The sequence below is a fragment of the Serinus canaria genome, chromosome 10, assembly GCF_022539315.1.
Source record: "Serinus canaria isolate serCan28SL12 chromosome 10, serCan2020, whole genome shotgun sequence".
Taxonomy (NCBI): Eukaryota; Metazoa; Chordata; class Aves; order Passeriformes; family Fringillidae; genus Serinus; species Serinus canaria.
Genome location: NC_066324.1, coordinates 9,863,867 through 9,886,873, shown reverse-complemented (window position 1 = coordinate 9,886,873; position 23,007 = coordinate 9,863,867). Strand labels below are relative to the sequence as shown.

General features: G+C 41.4%; 2 protein-coding genes across 5 annotated transcripts; both read right to left on the bottom strand.

Moving 5' to 3' along the window:
* Nucleotides 1-360: 360 nt before the first annotated feature.
* Nucleotides 361-3,659, bottom strand: C10H15orf40 (chromosome 10 C15orf40 homolog). Of its 4 annotated transcripts, none has more exons than XM_050978722.1 (4): nucleotides 3,176-3,659; nucleotides 2,033-2,160; nucleotides 1,047-1,176; nucleotides 361-874 (listed from the first exon to the last, which is right to left on the bottom strand). In XM_050978722.1, the coding sequence occupies exons 1-3, from the start codon at nucleotides 3,642-3,644 to the stop codon at nucleotides 1,084-1,086; spliced, it is 690 nt and encodes a 229-aa protein (XP_050834679.1). In that variant the 5' UTR covers nucleotides 3,645-3,659; the 3' UTR covers nucleotides 361-874; nucleotides 1,047-1,083. The 4 variants fall into 4 exon arrangements, with proteins under 4 accessions (XP_050834679.1, XP_050834680.1, XP_030084518.1 ...); XM_050978723.1 differs by adding an exon at nucleotides 2,970-2,990 and having other exon boundaries at nucleotides 361-1,176; nucleotides 3,230-3,659; XM_030228658.2 differs by adding an exon at nucleotides 2,970-3,096 and having other exon boundaries at nucleotides 361-1,176; nucleotides 3,176-3,284.
* A 210-nt stretch (nucleotides 3,660-3,869) lies between these two features.
* Nucleotides 3,870-15,668, bottom strand: BTBD1 (BTB domain containing 1). Its single transcript, XM_009089967.4, is given in 9 exon segments — nucleotides 3,870-4,756; nucleotides 5,656-5,802; nucleotides 7,320-7,407; nucleotides 7,929-8,121; nucleotides 8,383-8,580; nucleotides 9,970-10,075; nucleotides 10,329-10,485; nucleotides 15,257-15,548; nucleotides 15,551-15,668. Coding segments are annotated over 9 exon segments (1,443 nt in total). The 5' UTR covers nucleotides 15,654-15,668; the 3' UTR covers nucleotides 3,870-4,597.
* Nucleotides 15,669-23,007: the final 7,339 nt, after the last annotated feature.

Sequence of the window (23,007 nt, the reverse complement as noted above, 5' to 3'; positions counted from 1 at the left end):
AGGACAATTTCAGACATCAGCAGTGATGCAGAGGACAAAACAAAGTCCTACTAGAATGTGTGGTCTCACACAAATTTTTGGGAAATGTCAGTTAAATCTTCCTCTGACCTCTGAAGCATGATAAATAGAGAAGTTCAGCCTTGAAATTGGAGTATAGCTGTCCATTTTGTTTCAGTCTTCTTGTTTTGTTTTGTTCTACAAATGACTCAGCTCTGTTCTCTAGGGGTTGCACTACTACTCATTTTTAGACCAAGGAAAGATTATAAAAAAGGCAGTTTCAAAGTAGCATTCTATGAAGCTGCTTCTAGGAAACAACTCTTTTCTTTGTTAAAAATATAAACACAAACCAAAGTTTGATAATACTTTTTGCCCCTTTTATTCAAAGCAGTTATTACAGGTGACATACAATTGGCAAAGATATAAATGACCATATCTCTACTTTTAAGGAAACTATTTACAGACTATTACAAAGTGCCCCCATGTGTGCAATGACTGGGTCCTGTGCTGGTTTTTCATACTGAAAACTTCTGGTTTTCTTTCAGTTGCTCAGGAGATCCTTCTTTCAGCTTGTCTGTGTGATCAACAACAACACACTGGCTTCAAAAGACATTTATTTTAGATAAATAAGTGCCCACAGTGAAACGCTGCACCTGCTGTGAGACATCAGAGAGAACAGTCTCTTTTATGTCTCTCCATCCAGGTTTGTCCTTTTGTGCCACTTTCCACATGAAAGGCTGTCACTCCAAACCCCTCACTTTGTTAACCAACATTTGCTCCACTAAAAAGAAAAACCCCATTTCCTAAACTATTTGTTTAGGGACCAGGAAAGAGGACAAATCTTACCCACAGGACACCATCCAGAGCAGAAGGAAGTCTGTAGTGACAGAAGCAGATACAGAGTTTCAGTTTTCTAACCCAACCTACAGAAAAACTTCAACTGTACAGCACCTGTATTTACAAGGGGAGGGGAAAGAAGTATCTTCCTGTAGTCATTACCCACACTCAACAGCACTGCACTAAGTAAGAAAGAATATGAGTCCATGTACCAAGATGCTTTTTCCTATTTCCTGCTCTTGTTTTAGGTCAACTGGAAGCTTCTTTTTTCAGTTTTTCTAAAATCTCATCTGGTGTCGCTGATACCGAAATCTTCACCACTTTGTCACGTGATTTACCCCCCTGGTTTAGACAAACACACAAAAAAAACTATCTTTCAGAGAATCATCCTTTAAGGTAAGAAAACAGTGCAATTTATAAAATGCTGATAAACAAATGAAGCAGTTTGCCCATGATTCAGGACAAACGACTCACATCTTTTTGTCTCCACCTTTTCACATTTCCTTGGTCATCTTATTCTTTACTATTAGTCTTTAAAAGACTTCTATAACTACTCCACTCAACCAACAGATAAAAATAAAAAGCACCATTTTTCATTGTACTCTTGTGCTTATAAACTATAAATGAAAATGGCTGGAAAGACTGACTTCAAGTACAATGAATTAATAAAACAAATTATTTATTCAGTGCAATGAATAAAACAAAGAGTTTCCACTCACCAAAGTCAAGACATATAAATTCTAATACAGAGAAACTCTTGAGGCCCAGGTACAACCCAAGCGCTTACATGTGCTCTTGCTCATGTGTGACAGTTTAATGTCACAATCTTTTGATTCAAACACAAAAGTTATTTTTAAAAAAATGAAAAGTTATTAATAAAGTGCACATTCTCTGCAGAACACAAATTCTGTGAACTCATTTGACATGAAAACAAGAGAATCTGGAAGAACACAGAAAACATGAACTACAGAGATTTGCAAAACATTATAATGATAACCCTTCTGATTAAAAGATGTCAAGATCAGCCATAGTTCTTCCTACATTAAGTTTGTTCTCAATTAATCGTTCCTTTAACTCAACTTTTAAAAAGTGTCTTTCAGACTGAACTTGGAGTAGCTCCCTGTACTCAATGTGTAAGTTTCAAAATCTTGAATTTCAACAGCAGTATGGCAAAACTGAAAGGAAAAAAAGGAAGTACCTTCTCTAAAACAACGTCACTCTTCTTCACTTCAAGCACCTTAGCGAGGTAACGACACAGCTCTGCATTTGCCTCCCCTTCCGACGGAGGTGCAGCAATAGCTACACCTACTGCCTCAGCCGTCACATCTATAGCAAAGAGTTGGAGGATTTTATGCTCAACATATTCAAAACATCACGACATAGTTTCCTAGAAATTAATGTTTATTCTTTCAAAAGCATTTTGATTTAAAACCGAGTAAATGTATAGATTAGCAGGTGAGGCATTTTCACATTTCAAGAATTCCCTTGATTGTCGGCCAGTACAATACCATATAAACTCCTGACAATACAAGCAGTGAAGGCTTCATGCTGTAGCAGGGTGCAGCCATGAGTTACCAGCCTTCTCACAATGGGGGCACCGCTCTGAGCTCCCCTCAACCGCCCGTTCTCGTGCAGGTGTTGTCCTGCTTGGCACCAGGTAACACGATTCAAATCAGGTCAGCCCCCACCTCCACCCCAAAAGCCGCTTGTTCAACCAGTCTGCACAGAGAGTCACGCTGTCAGTAAATTCCCAGTCAATTCCCAAGGGGCCCGGACGCTGCCACAGCCCGTGGGTGTCGCACACACGGGGGATGTGAAAGCAGTCCCAATGCGTGCAGGAGCAAGCCCAGGGCTCTAGAGGGAGAACACGTTTTATCAGATCCGACTTTTATAGCTCTAATGAAACCGCGCAGACCCTTGAGACACAAACGGCCTGCACGAAACCACAGATGCCAAACGGAAGGATTTAGGATCAGGATTTACCCCGTGCTCACCGCGCCACCCAGCGCTGTACAGGGGGGAGAGGCGAACTCCTCGCTTCAGTTTCCTGGTGGGATTTTGCTCGTTCCCTCCCTCCGCCCCTGTTCCTCAGGGAGCAGCGATGCAGCGCCCGGTGCCCCGGCCCGCAGACCCACCTGTGACGGCGCTGCAGCGAGCGCCGGGCTTGGCGCGCACCGCCACCCTCACGGAGCCGCCGCCCGCCGCCACCACCGGTCCAGCGGCGGCGCCCGGCTCCGCGGGGCCCTTGGCGGCTGCTTTTCCCTGAAACAGAGGAACAGGCGCGGTCACCGCGGGCACCACCCGCCCCTGCCCCCCTTCCCTCTCCTGGCCCTGCCAGCACCTTCCCGGGCATGGCCCCGCCGCTCCGCACCGGCGCCCGCAGGAACCCAGCGAGGCTCGGCATGGCCGGGGCGGCTCTTCCGGCAACCGCGCCGGGCCCGCCCCGAGGCGCCTGCGCGCTCCGCACGGTCCGACCGGGCCGGGTCGGCCCTGCGGCCGCAGCGGCTCCTCCGGCACAGCCTCGCCCTGTGCCCGCAGCGGCCGAGCCCGGCCGGGCCAGCCCTGTGCCCGCACCGGCTCCTCCGGCACAGCCTCGCTCTGTCTGTCCCGCACGGCCCGGCCGAACCCCGTCCCTCTCTCGGAACAGCGCCGCGCCCAGGGACGGGAGAGCGCTGGCGGAGTGTGCACAGAGCTGGACGTTTGACAGACACTTGTTCTATACACAGCCTTTGGACACCCCAAACCTGCGTGACTTCCCCCTTCTCCCCCTTAAGAAAGGAAATTTTCTTTTTTTTTTTTTCCTGCTGCATTCTTAAATTTTAGTATAACGTGGGAGAGGGTACAGGTCTTTGTAGACCAAGCGATTCTGTTAGTGCACGGTACATACTGCAAAGTACTGAATACTATGTACATAACAGCAATTGCATCAAAATATTGTATGCAATCTGTAAAACTCCTTGCACACCAATAATCCTTAGGTTTATACTCTTTTTTTAGTACTAGAATATCCAATGATAACATCATTACAAGTCTCGTATTCTCATTTTCACATTATACATCTTTTATAGGCACATATGTATATATACAGTGGCTATTTGCATAACCAATTCTATATTCCAAAAAAGCCCTTCAGAATTAAGAGAGATTCAGGAAAGATCTGTTTCTTGCAGTATTTGACTTAATATTTATTTCTTCAGTGCTGCTGCAGATATTCTCTGCAGTGCAAAGTCCATTAATTCTCCATGGCTCTTGGAAAAAGTCAAGATGATGGCAATATGAATGAAGCTTTGCTGACGTACTTCAAAAAAATACAGTAGCAATCCATGTCCATAGGGTCAATCCAAGGTCATTTTGGAAAGAAGTGCAAGATGGGACTACAGCAGCAGCTTTACTGTCTTTTAAGGACAGATTGGAGAAAACATACACAAGTTGTTCATAACAAGTAAGGATTTTCCAGTTCAAAAAATGAATTTTACTACATGAGAAACAAAGGAGTGAAAACACAAAGTAATTAACCACAAGGTACTACTTAAAACAAACTTTTCAATATACAGAGTACTAATTCCATTAACATTTCATTTAGAGGAAAAACTAAATTACAATCTACCAGTAACGATGCGGAAAAAAATAGCTTTTCTGTACCCCTCAAACAAATTAGGTTTTTTTTACACATTAAAGTAATTTAACAGAATTTTTTTAACTGCTGCCAATAGTGAGCTGAAGTCCACTGAGACATCAACACACTCCAGATCATCATGTGAAACTAAGTATAAAATATTATTTCTGGTATCTGTCCATCTTCTATTGATGTACCATTGTTGTTACCTGGTGAACTATAAAAAACAAAGCATGTTTTGCTAGCAGTAGGAGATTCGTGGATCACTTTCTTCAAACCTTTTGTTCCATAGTGGGAATCAGGACCCTGAAAAGCATCACAAGAGATTAGTAACAGAATGGAAGTGGAAAGACCCAAAAATTGCTGATGGTCAAACACAACTGACTTGGGCTATTTTAGTAGTATAAAATTTCTGTACCCACATCATATAAATTGTGTACAAAATCACAGGCAACAGAAGCAAGGGCCTATGTCTAAATAACAAAAATATATTTCTCTGACAGCAGACTTAAACCAGTTGATTTTATCCAACTAGTAATTAATACTTTCTAGTATTTCTCCTTATCACACAGGTTGTCTGTATTCTTATACTTAGTTCCCTGACTCAGCTGCTTTTTATGTGCAGTATTTTTTCCAACCCACCAAACTCTGATTTCTGTATAGGGAATTATATTTAGAAGAATATTAAAATATTTTTGAGAAATAAATTTGTCTAAGAGGAGACTTTCTCTCCTCTTAGAGACCTCCTCTAAGAGCAGACTTTCTGAGAACAAGTAATTCTTGCCTATGATTTCAGCACCAGTATATAAAAAGAGATGGAAAAAAAGGCTGTTTTCTTGAATTTAGCTAGTGGTCAGAATATTCTTGATAAAAGAAATCAAACTTAAATTTTGATAGTTGCCAGATTACATTTTCTAGATAGCCCTTTTTTTCCCACACAGAACCAGTAACTTCCATTAGAACTATTCTAACTCCTACATAAAACAATAAAATGGGAAGGCACAAAGGATCCAGTTATGAATTTCATGCTGTGGGTCAGAAGAGATGTAACAGTCTTACAAATGAGAGTTCTAACTATGTCCTTCTTTCACCCTAAAGTTAAAATAAATTCAAGATTTAGAAGACACTTTCCCATCAGAAGATTGATAAAAGAAAAACTCTTGCATCAAAGTAAAACTTTCTTTTGTCCTGTTAGACATTCTTACTTTCAAGGTCGCACAAGCTGTGTAGCAAACCGTGGGCAGGATCTCTATGGGCTCCTTGAACATAACTCTGAAGGTACTGGCTGTTCCGTCACAGCTAAATCCAGTGTCGTTCTGTCCCAGCGTCTGATTCTTCTCATAATCAATGATCTGGGCAAAAGCATGAACATTGTAGCTTTGTGTAGTTTAATGGCATGAGAAGGGTTCTGATGGTATGCACTTGAGAAGGTTACAAGCAAACACTTGCCTACCCCACCCAGCCTAACTGCAAGGACAGTGCAATCTCAGCTGGAAAGGAGGCTGACGTGGCAGCTCCGAACGATGGCTCGCGAGTTCTACACGGGCTCTGGGCACTGCTCCAGCCAGGTGAAAGTCTGTGCTTGGGAGATGGAGAACAGCTCTCACACCTTCAGCTCCTGACCTTCATATACAACACCTAATCCTGTGCTTAGGTCTGCTCATCTCTGTACACCTTCACAGCCCACATGAGGGAATCTCATTTGCTGCCTGTGGCTAGTTTAGAAAACAAGTTTTTACAGATAATGTCGTCAGTCAATGACACCTTCAATAAAAGAAAAAAGAAACTTGTGCTGTTATGTTTTATATAATTTATTTCTAATCTTGATTCAGTATAAAAATTCTACTCAGGTCACACAATATTTGTTTTGCCTTCAATTTCAGTGGCGAGTAAGAATCACTCATGCACCTAATGAATCAATGTGACATGATAGTACCAGGTTATGAAATACACAGCACAAGGTAAAACTGTCACAGAATCCTAATATCTTGTTAAAAAGCTTAGAATCTAAACAAAACTAATCTCTACAAGAAAAATAATTCAAATAGACTGAAATTCCACACTCATAAAGGTAAAAAAAATATAGTGCTGGATCAATACTACTAGAAGCCAATCCTGACCACAACATGCTAAGGGATCTAACAGGCTACAAGAGCAGAAATATGATTTTGGTGGTGTCTTCAGTTGCCTGCTGGGACCAGGCAAGGGTCACATCAGGACACAAAGCAGGGGGACATTTTTAGATGCTATCACTGGCCACTTCATGAGCCTGCTAACCAATTGCTCAGCAGGAAGAAACGCAACCCTTGATTTGGTACTGAGTGATGAGCAGGATCAGATTCAAAATTTCATAATGGAAACACTATGTAACAGTGTCCATAATATACTGAGAGTCAACACTCCCACATGAACAACAAAAGCAAATCCCCCACAGCTGTGCTTAACTTCAAAAAGTGTAAAATGAGGAAGCTTGTTCAAAAGAAACTAAAAGGAACAATTATGAAAATCAAATCTTTATAAGAAGCACACAGGCTACTGAAGAATGTAACATAACCAAGTACAATATTAGTACATATTCCCTATTAGGAAAGGCCTGAGAAAAGAGGAAAAAAGCTGGATGTTGGAAAATACCTACACTGAAAATGATTGGAGGATAAGTGAATACAGGAGAAAGGGAGCAGAGTTCCATAGTTTTCTTTTGCCTAGTCACCCACTTATGCCCACTTCTGACAAAACATAGCTTAGACTCCTGGCCAGTCAACTGCTCCCTCCCAAATATAGACCAAAGCTTCTGCAAGTGCTACAAGTGTAGCTTCCTTTTGTAAGTTCCTACAAGTGTACAAGCCTATTTAAACGTAATATACTGTACCTGTATATTAACTTGATAGTCTGTGGGTCCATGAATGGATCCATATAATCCAAATCCCACTATGGAAATTCTTCTGTTAACTGTGAACCTGGTAAGACACAAGAAAGGAATTCAAACAACTCTGTTGAGTGTGTTACCTTATTTGAAGTAGGAAAAAGACTGCCAATGAAGAGTAGGAAAGTGAACTGAGAATGGCATTGCATTTTTTTTAAATAGCATTTTTTGTTTAGATTTCAATACTAAGAAAAATGCTTTGTCAGCTTTATAGGTTAAAGCTTTGCTACTTCCTCAAGATATTCAGTATAAATAAACAAAGCATAACCAGATTCTTTTCAGTATCTCCAAAATGAAAACAGATCAAGACTTGGTATTTCAAAAAGAAATATACAGATAACACCCAATCATTCTAGAATGTACCCAATCCTCCCGAACCTCATTCTTGCTTTTATCTCATGTGTGCAATAGCTAAAAAAATGGAAAAGATCAAATGTGTGCAACACAGCCAGCATGTTTGCTACTGTATCTTATACCAAAAAGTCAAAGTGGAATGACTTGTTCCCTTTCTCCCCACCCATTTCTGTCTCTCCTTTAGAGTTTCTGAAGCCCCACCTGATCCGGTCGCTCGTTCCACTGTAGCCCCAGCGACTCTCCACCTGCTGGAACCTGTTAATGCTGCATTCTTTTCCTCTAAGGCAACACCTTGGTCGGTCAATATAATCTACTTTAGGTTTGGGATTGACAGTAAAGTGCAGAAAGAGATTTACTACTTCCCGATCCGACAAGATTCCAGACTGAGCAGGGCCTGTGAAAACATAAAACTTCTAAGATGACCGGAAGGATTACTCCAGCTGTTGTATTTAAACCACACATATTCACAAACTGAAGACAACAATAATATTTTCCAATGGCCAGAATGTAATCTGCAGAAGGTTTTGCTTTCATTTGTGCATCACAACTGTTATTAGTACAATATTAATAACAGAACTGAGTGTTAAGCATCTAAACACAGTTAAACAGCACTGAGAGATGGTCTAACAGTAAGACAAAGAACTCCAAAACTCACCTGCTGCAAACTCTTCAATAGTCATTAGTGGAAAACGGATTAAGGAAAGAGCTCTTCCAAGGACTTTTTGTTTGTTCCCGAATGTCACAGGCAGTTGTTGTCTTTGACATTCTGCTTCTGCCCAGCGAACAACAGCTCCAAAGAGCCTACTCTCTCGAATACTGAGAGTGTCCCTTTCTAGAACTGCACATAATGTGTCTAAAGAAAAAAATGTTAGCAGCTTCAGATCAGTTTTCATCCAAGCCAGTAACAGTGCTACACTATGTAAGCTTAAAATACTAATTACACACATAACAAGACTATTAGCTTTGTCTTGTTATCATGTGAGTATATATATTACATATATTTTATCTTACATAAAAAATAATCTCTCAATGACATATAGATGTCAAAGTAAAAGTTAATTTCCTGCTATGAAGACAGGATATGAGTTTTCTTCTAAATTCCTAGTAGTGTAACTAATCTCCATAGTGGATAACAAGTATCCTGAAGGATTTCCACTGCTAGGGCAAGATCAAAACTGAAAGTGACCAAACAGTGAATGCACACTACTAAAAAACCAGGTTACTCCTGATGACAGTGCTATAATTCTCACCTAGGCAGCCACCTGCCCATCTGGATCAACTACAGCCACAAGCAGCAGTGGTTCACAAAAATCAGTTTAAAAATACATGAAAGTCATCTTAAACACTGACACATTTGCTATCCACAAAGCCTGAAGGTGAAACACAAGATCTGAGGAAAGGTACATGTTTAAAAAGCAACTTATCCTGTATTTGTTACTCCTTCTGGCCTTCTTTGAATAACAGGTATGCACAAATTATTGTTGAATACCAGTCAAAAAATGAATGGGTTTCTATATTCTGAATATTCTGTCTTTGGGAATTTTTATCTGCCTTGAATTTAAGTAAGGCATGTTTTGCAGTTACAGAAAATAGCATATTGGAAAGCCAAAACAGATTGAGACTTACCAAGACTAAAGATTGCTCAGTCTGAGTACAAATCTTACTGAACATGAGTTAACAATAGCTTTAAGATTTCCTTATGCAGTGAAACACCTTCCTTCAGTCTGAATTTCTCCCACAATCTAGCTGAATTGGAGTAAAACCTTAGATACATATAGTAGCAATGAAATGGAGTAACTAAATTTACAACTGCTGGCTTTTGATAGAAGATTAAACAGAGAAACTAGCAGTTCACATATTCAATTTTTAAAGCAGATTTAATTAATTGTACTTGATCTGTGGAACTTTGAATAGATAAATACATGAGGCAACAGAACAGCATGATTCCTGTTGCACATGAAAAGCAGCTATGGATGCCTCAGGCATGAAGCACAACCCTCAGCAAGTGAAAGCTTTGGCTTCAATGAAGTGTGGTATCACCACAGTGGGAGCCCTGGGACACCAGCAGTACTCCCAACAGGGACACAGTGCAGTGGAGCTCAGCTCAGGAGTGAAGCTCAAAGGAAAGCACTGCAGGGGTGGATGGCCAAGAAGGGAAGAAGTGGTAGGGACTCTGCACACTCAGATGGGGGAAGGAACTATCCTGGGCACTGTCATTTCATGGACACACCGAGTGACTTACCTATGTCGATATCTGTAAAGCCTTCTGCACTTATGGCATCCATGGTGCTTTTGTCTATTGTGTCGAGACAAAGACTAGCAAGCTGAGGTTCATCAAACAAACGAGCCTGGAAAGATAAAGCAATACATCTTAAGCATAAAGCTGACAAACTGCCAATCTTAAAAAGCAAGCATTTTACCTCTAGTATAGACAGAAATTGAAATAAGTTGATTTGTCTAAGATATAAACACTCTTTGTGTTTATAAGTTAAAGAGCACTTAAAATCTCAAAGGAGTACATAATTAAGGAGAATTAGTAATTTTCCTCCAGTTGGGAATTTATTCTTCTGGTAAATCAAAACTAAGCTTAAATTTACCTACTTGAGTAAGCAGCATAAAGGCATTATCTGCTCGGAGATGCTTTGTTAGGAAATCCACACAATGTGCTTCCAGGGCAGGGACTGCGTACTTTTTAGCAGTGTATAAAGTAGTCATGACTGTTTCTGGACCAATTTGAACTTCATCTGAATAGAGAAACCTATAAATCAAGACACAAATACAGATCATAAAAACATATCTTTAGAGGGGCAGCCAAACACAACAGTCTCTTTGCATTTAGACAACAGCCCAAAGATTTGCACTGTGAACAGTGCAACAGCTGACCTCACAGCATCTTTACAAATGAAGAAGGTAAGTTAAAAGGTTCAAGAAAGACTATTATGTTAACCTAATGGCATACATTTGTTTTAAGTATGAATTACTCCCTAGGACTGATCTGGCTGTACTAGTTATACATAGCTCTCCAACTGTAAACAACAGCTGAGCTGCAGAATTACTTAACCTACGAATGCATGCTCTCAGTTCATCAGGAAAATATCAATGCACAATCCTCTATGGCTGTACTCCTGAAATTCATTTACTGACAGTGCACACTGGCTTCCCCTGCATGAGGGAATAGTGTCAAGGACTTAGATTGTGTCAACATCTTATGTCAAAGTTACCCCTCTGTAGTATTCAGAGAGGAAAGGGAGTACATTCTAGCACATGACCTTGACTCTTCTACTCCTGCCACACTCTGGCTTGTCTTCACTGTCTGAGGCAAGAGGATTGGTTGAGATTTTAGCATAAGCTGTGAACCAGAAGATAGGAGCCACCACCAATATCAGAAAAAAAAACCTGTTTCCTGAGCAGTTGTTGTCTTTTTAAAAATAACTTTTCTTAGAGGTGACATTCAAGATAATTTTAGCGAAATTTCATCAGCCTTTCAGATAACAATCAAGAATAGTCTGTGATTTACAAAAATACATTTGTCCCCAACACACATAGGTAATTAAATATAATAAACCAGGGCATACTAGCAAATGCAAGAATTCCCCAATGAAAACCAAGCCTTTCCTTTATATTTCTTAATATTTGTTGTTCAGAGCATCCTGGAAATGAATGACACACAGAGATAGAAGTTGTGTTTAGAAGGGTTTTTAAATGTAGCAATCAGCAGTTTGTATCTAACAAGAGAAACTTGTGAAAATAGCAGACTTGTAATATAAACCCAGAATTAAAGTTTCAACCGAGGTTCTTCACTGTTTATATTTCTTATATTCCAAGAAAACTCTAATTCTTAGTAGTTGCTAGCACACAAATAAATATGGTGTTCAACATTAAATAGGTGCCCCAATACAGGTACATATTTACCATTAAAAGACTCCAGTCTACTCAAACAGCCAGCTTGCACATCACTTTTGAGATGTGAATGATGCTTTAGAATAACCTTTTTAAACTTGATTTAAACTGAACAATGTTTAGGAATAATTAATTTAATTAAATGCTTTTTTTTTTCAAGTAGAACTTTCATACTGAAGTTTCATCAGTTCAATTAGCACTGATTTATGCAAGCTATGAACTATTATTACCTGTTGATGAAAATGATGGGCTGACTTGTTCATCACAACTGCTGACAAATTTACTTTTAAGAAACAAGTATTTCATAGGTACACTTTTACATACTAAATTGACAAGCTCTTCATTAAAGCACTAGAACAGTACATTTCCATTTTGGTTCTAAGATTTAAAATAATCAGTTTAAAATGGCATAACTTTTGTTGTATGACTTTATAGGACCTTAGAGTCCAAATCACATAAAAGTTCGTTAACAGGCTGTAAAAAAAGCAATACTGCCATGCAAACTACAGTATGTATTTTATCTAACAAAAAAAAAAAACCCAAACATATTCCAAGTTGGTTTTGGAACATGATTTTGATTTTATTCCTTAAGTGAATCCAATCTGAAGCCAATGAAGTGACACACCAGAGGGGCTCATCTGGCTTGTGGTTCACTTTCAGCTCTACCTTCCAAAGAAACAGGGTGCAGTCCTAGGTGTGTCTTCCTCCACAAATCCCCTGCTCCTGTGTGCCAAGAGCTGTGCCTGTGTTACCTCTCCCCTCTGTGGCATGCCTGAACTAGCACAGCTTTATGTTTACTCCTCTGCTCCTCCTCCACTTTAACTCAGTGGGACTGACAATCACTTCTCCTTCTCTCCTCTCTTTCCCGTTGAGACAGAAACAACCTAATTTTATTGGCATCCAGGATGAGGGAATGTGAAGCTGGGGGGTGTATGTGCATAGTGGAAGAACATTTTTAGTGACCAGAACAAACAATTTTTCCAAGTGACCAGTCAATCATTCACTCTATATAAGCCTCTCATACATTTTATGCTATTCTTCTTTACTCTCAGGTTAGCACTTCCTTCTCCCCTTGTGTGAGCATCCTCTCAGTAGCTGAAATGTTTTCACCATTACAAAAGCAGACAGGAATCTTTTTTTCAGGTTAGTCATGATTACCCCTTTATTTACTGCTTGCCAAAATTCTCTGAAAAGATTTTTGGAAGACAGACTGTTAACTTGTGCCATACCGTCACTTTCCTTTATTCTGTGATCAAAGGACAAGTTAGCTTATTGTAAAATATGAATGAAAATTTTAAAAAAATCTTAGTAAAACCAGCAAAAAGAAATCATAAAGCAGAAACCTACTGAGACGACCTGAATTTTCTTATCATTTTGTAGTTAGAAACACACACAAAAGTTGTTTCATTGGGAAATAGCTTCAAACTTTGTGACTTTGATATTATTTCAGCTCTTAAGAATTAATCTGTCAAACTACTTTATTTTTTTTAATCAAAAAATATTTTCCTTTAATTTACAAGTAGCATTTGGTAGTAGATCCTTATGAAACACATAAACTACACACGACTTAACAAACCACGAGTAAATAAAATGGAAATGAGCTGAGGAACATTAAATAACTAGTAAATTATGCCTAGAAAGTTTTGCATTACTTAAACATTTCCTTTACTTGATGTTCATTTGCTATGCGTATTCGGAGATGCTGACTTAATTTCTAGCCAATATACCTCAAACTGGTATTTTCAAATACTAAAGAAATGTCCTGTGAAATGTAATTATCATTATCTGAGTGATTGACTAATGTTAGATATAAGAGGTCAACAGTGCAAGGTATTATTCCTGCCTCTTTCTGTCAAGGAAAAGACCCCATGTTGTTTCCATCATGGAAGAAGTCCAGTTCTGGCATGTATCACAGAAGTTCTCCCTAGATATGCCTTTAACAAGGTATTGCAATGTATATTTATTTCAATATAAACTCAAAGAAATATACATGGCACGGAAGTATGTCCTGAAGAGCTGGCACAGACAGCAAACCTGAGCTGTTTCAGCAGGCCACCAGTGAGGAGATATTTAGACAAGACACAAGCACAGTCAGCTCACTGACGCAGCTCCCCTGGCCATTACGCACTGGCAGCCCTACCAACACAAGTGCTTTTGTTTGCTTCTAACAACATCTCTTCATTCACTCTTCAGTGTTCAAATACCATCCTTATCTTTACTTAGGAATCTCTTAGAAATCTCTGCTTCTGTGTTTCTATTTTCATTGTTATACCCACTTTTCACTGTGCAGTGTTTTTCCCACATATACAGACACGAACATATACATGTGCACTGTCATTTACTTTTAACCTTCAAAACCAATTTGCTTGAAAGACACTTCCCACTACCTCTTGCTCCTGTGCACAAACAATCCAGAAAGAACACTTCATTTGCTAACAGCAACAGAAAGACATTGCTGCTCATGGGGTTTTTGTGCACATCACTTGCTTAATCTCCTGTGCCCGTGATTACCTAAGGACCAGGTGACCCTTCTAATTGTTCCTGTCTCTTAGGCCTCAGCAAAAGAAGAAAGTCTTGCCAAGACTTTGGAGTTTTTCCTATTACAAAAAACTCTGAGACACTACATATTTATTTCCAGGAAATAGTATTACTTGTTTCCCAAATGTTCATTACAGAGAAAGTTTTATGTATTTTATGGTTTATATTTTTTGCCTAGCAGAGTGGTGTCTCTGATAAAAACCTTAAGGTTATACAGTTTAGTCGTATTACCACACCACAGCCCAAGGGACAAATAAACTATTAGCAATTGTTTCTATGAACACCATCAATTTTATTTGCCAACACGCTAAGTAAAGAGAAGTGGTAGATAAACTCAGTCTTGTGAACACGCAAACTAGCAGATTCTACTCTGCCCAAATTAGAAATCACTAACACACTTCATAACCTTTCTGCTATCACTGCGCTCCCAGTCCCACACTCAGAGGGCATGGGAGTGAAAATCAGCTGGTTCCTGCCTTCTGCTGCACCTTCCCTCTCTGCCCAAGTATGACTACAATGGGTGTTATTATAGCAAAACGATGTAACAACTTATTATCATCGCTGACAAAGAAAAGCGAACAGGAAGATGACAAAGACCTCAAAGTAAGTATCAAATTTCAAGGTAAGTGTCAAATGAAACTAAAAGCTTGGTACAACAGCCTCTGTCCCTTCTCAGTCACCATTAGAAGATGGCTGGATAGTTGCAACACCAAGGGGACCCACTAATTCCCATCACTTTACTTTAACAAACCAAAACGCTGAATCCAAGAGCCCAACCAAACACCCACCGAGTACTTCCCTAAACGGACAGTCAGCTGCCATGGAATTAGGGCACTTCTCTCGGGAAAACAGTGCAGGGTAAAGGACAAGAGGGGACCAAAACACGTTGGAGGGGCGGTGTGACCTTGCGTGGAGCCCACAAGGTATTTCCGCGCCTTCCCTGCATCTCCCTCCAGGGACGGGCAGCAGGGACAGGCCGGGCTCTGAGGGGACAGGAGCCGGGAGGGGCCGCGGAGCGAGGACAAGGCAGCGGCGGCCAAGCGGGGCCGCGGAGCCCCCTCCGCGCGCGGCCGCCCCCGCCCCGCGCTGACCTGAGGAGCGCCAGGAAGGCGGCGGGCTCCACGTCGGGCAGCTCGATCTCGGCCGAGGTGGTGGCCATGCCGCCGTTGAACATCGCGTCGAACACGGCGCTGCCGGCCGCCAGCACGAACCGGTGAGCGGGGATGCGCTGCTGCCCGGGCCCGGGGGGCGCCGCCCCGCCGCCGCCGCCGCCGCGGGCGCTGCCCTTGCCCACCACGAAGTGCACGTCGCTGAGGAGCTCGTTGGAGAAGAGGAACGCGAAGCGCTCCCGCAGCGAGCCCTTGGTGGCCTGCCAGTTGTACACGGCTCCCGCTGCAACACCGCGCCGGCCTCGACGGCGGCGACACCCGCGGCGGTGGCGGGCGGCGTCTCCGCGGGAGCCCCCGGGCCGCCCCCCGCGGCCGCCATCGCCCTCGGGGCCGCGCCGGGCCGGGCCGCGCCGGGCGCTCCGTCAGCACCGCCCCGGCGTCAGCACCGCCCCGCCCCGCGCCGCGCACGCGCCGCTGCCCGCGCAGGCCCGGCCGGAGCCGCCGCCCGGCCTGACCCGGGAGGTGCCCGGGAGGTGCCCGGGGAGGTGCCCCCGGATGTTCCCCGGGACGTGCCCCAGGACTGCGCCGCTCTACAGGCCCGTCAAGGCCTCCGGGAGCGGCCGTGCCCGGGGAATGCCCTTCCCGAGCCGCGCAGAGGGAGCGAGCGGACGGGCAGGGCACGGAGCGCCGCGGCAGGCACGGAGCTGATAACGCTGTAGGCGTGGGAGCGAATAAATGGCAGCGATTGTGCTCAGGCACGTGAAATGCAAATTTATTTCCATAACGCCCGTTCCGCTGTGGTAACAGGGAGAGCAAGGGCCCCTGACCTATTTTAAATATTTCTGAGGTGAAGTGGAAACATCGGCGGCTTTTAAGGCACATACACCTTACGGTCCTGCACGTAGTGTGTGTCTCGACATTGGGTGATTCGGCTTCCGAGGACAGAAGTCAAAGCCGAGCGGCCGCTTGTGCCCCAGCAGCGCTGGCACAATTCAGCCTGCAGGCAGGGCATTAACCTGGGCACTGTCCTGCCCAGCCTTTAGGAAGGAAAGGGGTAAGGAACAAGAGGTGTTTGCGTTTCCCAGTCCTGTCAAACCGCTGCAGAAGGGAGGCAATTCCTTTTGCCATCTGCTGGGGTTGTGCTGTAACCGCAGCGGCGATTTCCACAGAGCTGTTTGTCACCGCTCCCGGTTTGTCAGCATTTATGGAAGCGTGTGGCTAAAAGAGGAATAGAACATGTCACCGCTCTGCATTCAGGTTTATAATTAGGACAAAACTGAGACCAAGCAAATGTGGTCCGTTTCGCAGAACAAGTTTTTGAGAGCCTTTAGCGAGATGGAAGCAATTTCAGCAGGGTAAACTATAGTGGGAAAGGGCACCAGGAGATACAGTGCACCAACCAGAAAGCAGCAGCTAGCTCTGCACAGAGGCTATATTTAAAAATAAAATCATACTGCTGACTTGGAAGAATGAAGGTATCATCTCTGCACTTTTCTTCTCCCAAGGTGGACAAAGAAGGGAAGGAAGGAGAGCCCCACATTCCCTTGATAGCTTAGGGACAGAAATGTGAAACACTGACACCTTGGGCACAAATGGATAATTTTAATTTAAATGGGTTTTTTTTTTTTCAGTGATGGGATGGCCTGAGTATTAATGAGCATTTCTGTCGTTGCTGTCTTTTTGCTTTTATTGTTCTGCGCTCACTCACAGACTAATCTGTCAGCTGAGAGCCAACAGCCATGACTGCTCTGCTTAGACAACCTTGTTTGCAAAAAAAGTGTCAGTGACACTCTAGAGGAGGTTAACAGGGATGGAAGAGGGCTGAGGAAAAAGGAAAAGGTGCACCAGAGAAGTAAAAGGAGGTCAGCTGGGGCAGACAAAGTGTGTAAGACAGCTTCAGGGATGAGAAATCAGTCATAAGAAGGCAAAGTTATGCAACATAGGAAAATAATGGAAAGACCTGTGTGATGGTCTGAGAAAGAAAATGCAGAGAGAAAATGAGAGGAAAAAACCAGAAATAAAATAAAAGAAAACAAAAGTCTGAAAAAAATAAAAACAGGAAAGGAGAAAAAGGCAAGAGACAAAGAAAAAGAGAAATGTGAGCAGGATGTCCATCTGATCTGTTCAGCTAAATGCCAAATGCACTAATTGAAACAGTTTTGAAAGTGAGATCTAACAAAATATTAAGTAACATATTTCCTTTTGACACTGGGCTTTTCTTCATGGAGACAATGAGCCTCAGACATTTGTTTCACCTTGTAATCTTTGTGCTAGCTTCCTTGAAAAAAAAAAAAAATCAGCCAGCTTTTCTTTGGCATTCTCAGTGGGTGGATCACAGCCATTTTTAAATGTGATGTCATGGGATTGTATTCACCAGTCCCGATCAGAAATAATATACAATGCTTTTCCCAAAAGGGCTACACATGAATGTCACTAAAATGCAGTCCCATTATTTGCTTTCTCAGTGTGTTCAGGTTTTGTCTAGGAAATATAGCAGAAATTGGTATGGGATAAAAAAATATTTATATAAGCAGTTCAAGAAGACATTGTTTTGTTTGATCTCACGTATCAAAATGGTTACAAATCAAGGGCTGCAAACAAAAGTTCAACAGTATTATGTTGTGTAGCTGTGAAGGTTGTCCTGATCTCTAGCCAGCAAAACAGAATGTCAGGGAGTGTCTACACTTTTGAGCAGCTAATTTTCAAGATCTACATAATAGCCTGAGCAAGCCCATGCTGACCTGGTGCCTTTTTTCTGCCAAAATTCATGAAGGAAGTGCTCTCCAAGGCTTGAGGTTCCCTCACCTGTCAGCAGGGAGACAGAGGACACAGTGTGTTTACCTGGACTGAGGAAGAAGCAGAGAATGCTGTGACCAAACTGCAGGGATTTCTGAGATAGCTGTGATGCCAGGGATGTCCCAGAGACAGGAATGCCTGCCCAGTGGCCCTGGCCTCCCTGCCCCTGAAACAGAGCCAGTTCTCTGAGGGCCATCAAAAAGGTTGAGGTTTAGGTTACTAAGAGTATTGTTTTCAACCATTTGTTCCTGAAATGATTTAAATTCTCCTCCCTTTCCTTCTTTTCCCCACATGAACTCAGCTTTGTGTGTGCTCCAAGGAGCTGTTTGTTATGATCAGAGTTTTTGTGCTGGCTCACATTTTCACAGTGATTAGCAATTGTTCTCATAAGCAGTGAGCATCTTTGCTTCAGGAGGGAAGGGAATAATTCAGAGTAAATCACAGATTTGTTTCTGATTAAGCTTCCTGGCTGGAGCCATTTGATGACATATTTTCCTTTCCATGCTCAATTAGACTGTTAAACTCCCCTACCTCTGATCCATGTCTCTGCTGTGAATGACAGACATGCATATTACTGTTCCCATCACTTGAATGATCAGTAGCATTACAGCTGCTCAAATGTATAATTTTTAGTAACTACAGTTAATAACAACCACAAAAACAATGTTGTATCTTTGGGATTTTTCTTGTGGTTATCTTGTCTCTGGCTTGCATCCCTGTACTGTTGGGATGTGGGGTCTGCAGATAACAGATCCAGTTTTTGGAGCACAGGATCCACTCAGGCACAGGAAACTCAGTCTTAGATCTGAGTAATGCTAAGGGCAGGGATTAAGTTTTATTCTTATGCCTTGTAAAGTGGCTATTTAATGTTGATTTTAAAAAGCTGTAATAAGAGAAACTGGTATTTTTTCTCTGGTATAAATTCACCTGTATTCAAAAACTGACCATAAGAATGCAACATTCTCAGAATTTTTAAAATTCATAATAATTCTTTCAGTATCATTTCTAAAAGTAATTCTTGTATCTGAGGATTTTTTTCACATTTTCAGCTCTGCTGGCTAGCTGTCCTGGAGTATTAAGTTGATTATGTATCTTGTGCCCTCTATTATAGTGATACTTTTCTCAATTTAGTGACAGTACTAATGATTTGTGCTGTAATTTCTATTACTGTATAGTAATTATTATTTACACTACACTGTTACCATAAACATTCCTGCTAAATAAAGCATTTCTGTGAAATTTTTCAGAATTGTGGCTTAAAGATGTGTACATCTGATACCAGTGTGTCATGGAAGTTTTTGAGGACTCCAGTTGTGGAAGTTTCTCTTTCATTTCTCATTCAGCACATTTATGCATTTTAAAAACATACAGCAAGGGGCAAAAGCAACATTCATCACATCTTTTCTCTGAAAGTAATTACAAAACAAAAGAAATTATTTAAGCCATAGAAGATTCTACTCACCACATACCTGTTTTATGTATAATTTCAAATACTGACATGGCTGGTTCTATGAAAAATGCTATACTCTGACATATATTTTAAAGAATTAAAAATATTCTGCTACTGCATAGCTGAAGAAGCAAAGGAGAGGAAATGATTTTATTTGTTATGACCATCATGTCTTTATGAGTGACCAGTGGCTATTTTGTGAATCTATTTACTTTTCAATCCCTGCTAAATGTGTTGAGGCACAGCAGTGTTCAAGACAGGACCCTTATTTCCTACACTTCTACCAGGGTATTTAGCTAGCAGCTTAATTTCCACATAATTAACGAGATTCCTACTGAGAAATCACACTTGCCATTTCCAGTTTAAGACAAATAGTACAATTGACAAGCTCCCTTTTGATATGTCTATTAATTTTACTCTGGCATGTCTTTTTTTCCTCTTGTTTGGTGAATAGAGAGGTTGTAGCACAAAAATCAGCTTTGCTTTCGAGGTACTGATACTCAGATTTCTAAGTGGAGTGGTCATGGATCACTAATTCCTCTTGGGATTCTTCTTTGATGCTGTGATTGTTGTTGGTGAATGCCCTCAAATCCTCAGCAGATCACCAGCACATGGCCTCCTGCCCCCCATGTCAGCTGCATTATGTGACCTCTGATGCACCATGCAGTCTGAGATTTACAAAACAGCATCACTTGCTACCTGTTGCACCCTCAGCTCACAAGAAATTCAGAAACAGAAGGGGTTGGCTTTAAAGCTGTTAGAGGATGGCAGTTATGTGTGGTCTAAGATGCTCTCTCAGCAAAATAACACATTAAAAAAAGACCCCAACATGAAGCTTTTAATTAATCTCTTAATTTACCTTTTAATTCACCATTTTATCTGGACTGTTGGTTATTGACTGCTCTTGCCTTAAAAACTCACTTGCTTATACAGGAAAGTAGAGCCTCCAAAATGTATCAGCTCAGTTCCATAAAAATTGAATGACACAAGTTGTTTTGTAGCAGGATGGCATTTTGTAGCTGGCATCATAATGCAATGAAGGCTTGCTGCTTGGCAGAGCCCTGTGTGAAGACGAGCAGTGCTTCCAAGTGATATAAATAGTGTCTCTTAATCCTTGCATTGATCTTCATGTGCTTGCTTAAGGTTCAGCTACCTATGTTTGTTTAGATTACTGTGGATTTAAAATTAAGACAACTATGTTTTAATATAATGTTAAATCCAAAATGTAGTAATGATTTAATGGTTATTAAAGGTAAGAGCTGCTTCTCAAGCTAAAAGTAGACACAAAGACCTAATGGCCAGTTAATCTCCTACTTTGTAGCTGACCATTAATAAATTACTTATTTTTATATTCTCCACAGTATTTTTTTGCTGGCACACTTACAAATGCCTTCTCGGTCCTGACATCAGAATTTATCTGCCACCATTTAGTACAGAGTCTGGAGAGGAACAACTTCCATGATAAAAAGTGAATTATGTTCCAATCAAGAAGCCAACAAACATCAGCCCAAGCATATTCATTGCTCGTGAGTTGAGCTTTGCCAGCTGAGGGGCCCCACAAGTGGAACTGGCTTCTTGCTGTGGCCAGGATTCCCAGTGAGGAATCTGACATGAGGCTGATACTTGTGATTTGACAGAGAGTTGGGCTGCCTATTTTAAAATGAATATTTAGACAGAAGTTACACAACTTCTGACACAAGAATGTTGCAGTGTGGTCAAGGATCACCAGTTTGGGCACTGTGCTGCTGAAGGGACTATCTTTCACATGAAACCTAAGTTCAGAGCTCCAGGAATCTCTTGTTGCCAATAAATATGATCCTCTGACAATTTCTGCATGGGAAGGAGTCTCCATGTCCATGTTTTCATTACTCTATTTTGCTTTCCTAAACTTCACTGTAGTTTGTGTATGTAATTGTATTTTTCAGTCTTATCCTGACATCTAGTATTGCTAAATGGTTAAATAGTTGTTTGATTCTCTACAAGTTTGGGCATTCACATGTCTCATGATGATGTTGCCATTTATAAAATCTGGGAAAAAAAAATAAGATTTTGCAACATCAAGAAATGAATATAATTGAGTATGTGACAGGGAGCTGGGAGGTTACATTTATTCTGGTGACAGCAGCTTATCAACACTGCTTTCATATAACACTTTGATTAGTAATTGTGTTGTTAAAGACATCCTATTCCTACCTTCATTTTTATATCACTGTTCTGGTACATGTGAATAGAGGGTGGTGTTACAAGCAGTTGAAGTTGAAGTTCTTCTTTCCCCTTCCTCCCCCACAAGAACACTTAGAGTTGTCAAAAATGCATGTGTTAGTTTTTGAGGACTCCTGGTTTTCAAGTGAGGGTGTTGTTTGATCAGTGAGATTGTTTGCTCTTTGACTTAATCTCTAACTTTTGCCAAATCTTGAACTATTTGCCTTTGGGGAAGTTGGTCAGTGGTTTTGGATGGTGCCACGAGCAAGTTTTCCTTTTTCTCTAGAATTGGTTTCATCTGTAAAAATAAAGTCAACAAGAATGCTGGTGGTTTTATTTTCCTCCTAAAGCCTGAAATAGAAGCCAGGATATTTTGGCACAGAGCAGGAAGGCCAGAGTTAGAAGGAACTGTAGCAAGAAAAAAAGGATTTCTGATATGGAAAGTGTGGCGCACCACAATCCACATGTTCAGCTGTAACATGGGTGGACTTGGGGGCCTCCTCTGCCAGGACATGGGTAGGAATGATAGAGCTGGAATTAATGTTTCTTTCATAGGGCAAGAGATGAAAATGAAAGGGGAAAACATGCCCTTTGGACAAACATTTCAAACATTCCATTTCAGGGGTCTCTTCTGCTAACAGATGCCCATAACTATTTTTCTAATCAAAAGTGGATAAATCTCATTGCAAAAGACTCAAACAGTGCATCTCTACTGTTGAGTTGCTAAGTGATTACCACTGGATGTGCCTTGACATTTTCTACTCAGAAGTTTAAATAGGACTTGAGGAACAAGCTGGATGCAAATCAGAGCTGGAATATGCTGGCAGGGTGGTAAGGAAGAAGTTTCCCATGTAGTGTTTGACTTCAGGGACACGGGAACTGAGAAGCCAAGCTTGAGACATGAATCTTGAGACTGCACTGTGGCAGCTGCATACAAATAAGCAGCCTATACATTTGAAAGCTTGAGAAGTGAATGGCTGTGCATTGAAAGGTAGGCATTTGGAGGTGGTAAATTTAGCCCTGACTCATCCAATGGCAATTTTGACACTTGGGTGGACTAAATTACTTTTAGGAGTTGCATCATGTTTTTATCAGATAGTTTGATTGAGCATGGTTTAACCTATTTGTATGCCTATGGCCAGATTCTAGATCTTTCTCACTTGAAATAACTATGCAAGGATTTGTTTGTATAGAATAGATAGGACATAGATATGTTCTGGGTCACCAGGTTCCTTTCTGTGAGAGGTATTATATCAGTCTATTGCTTAAACTGAGCAAATTGACT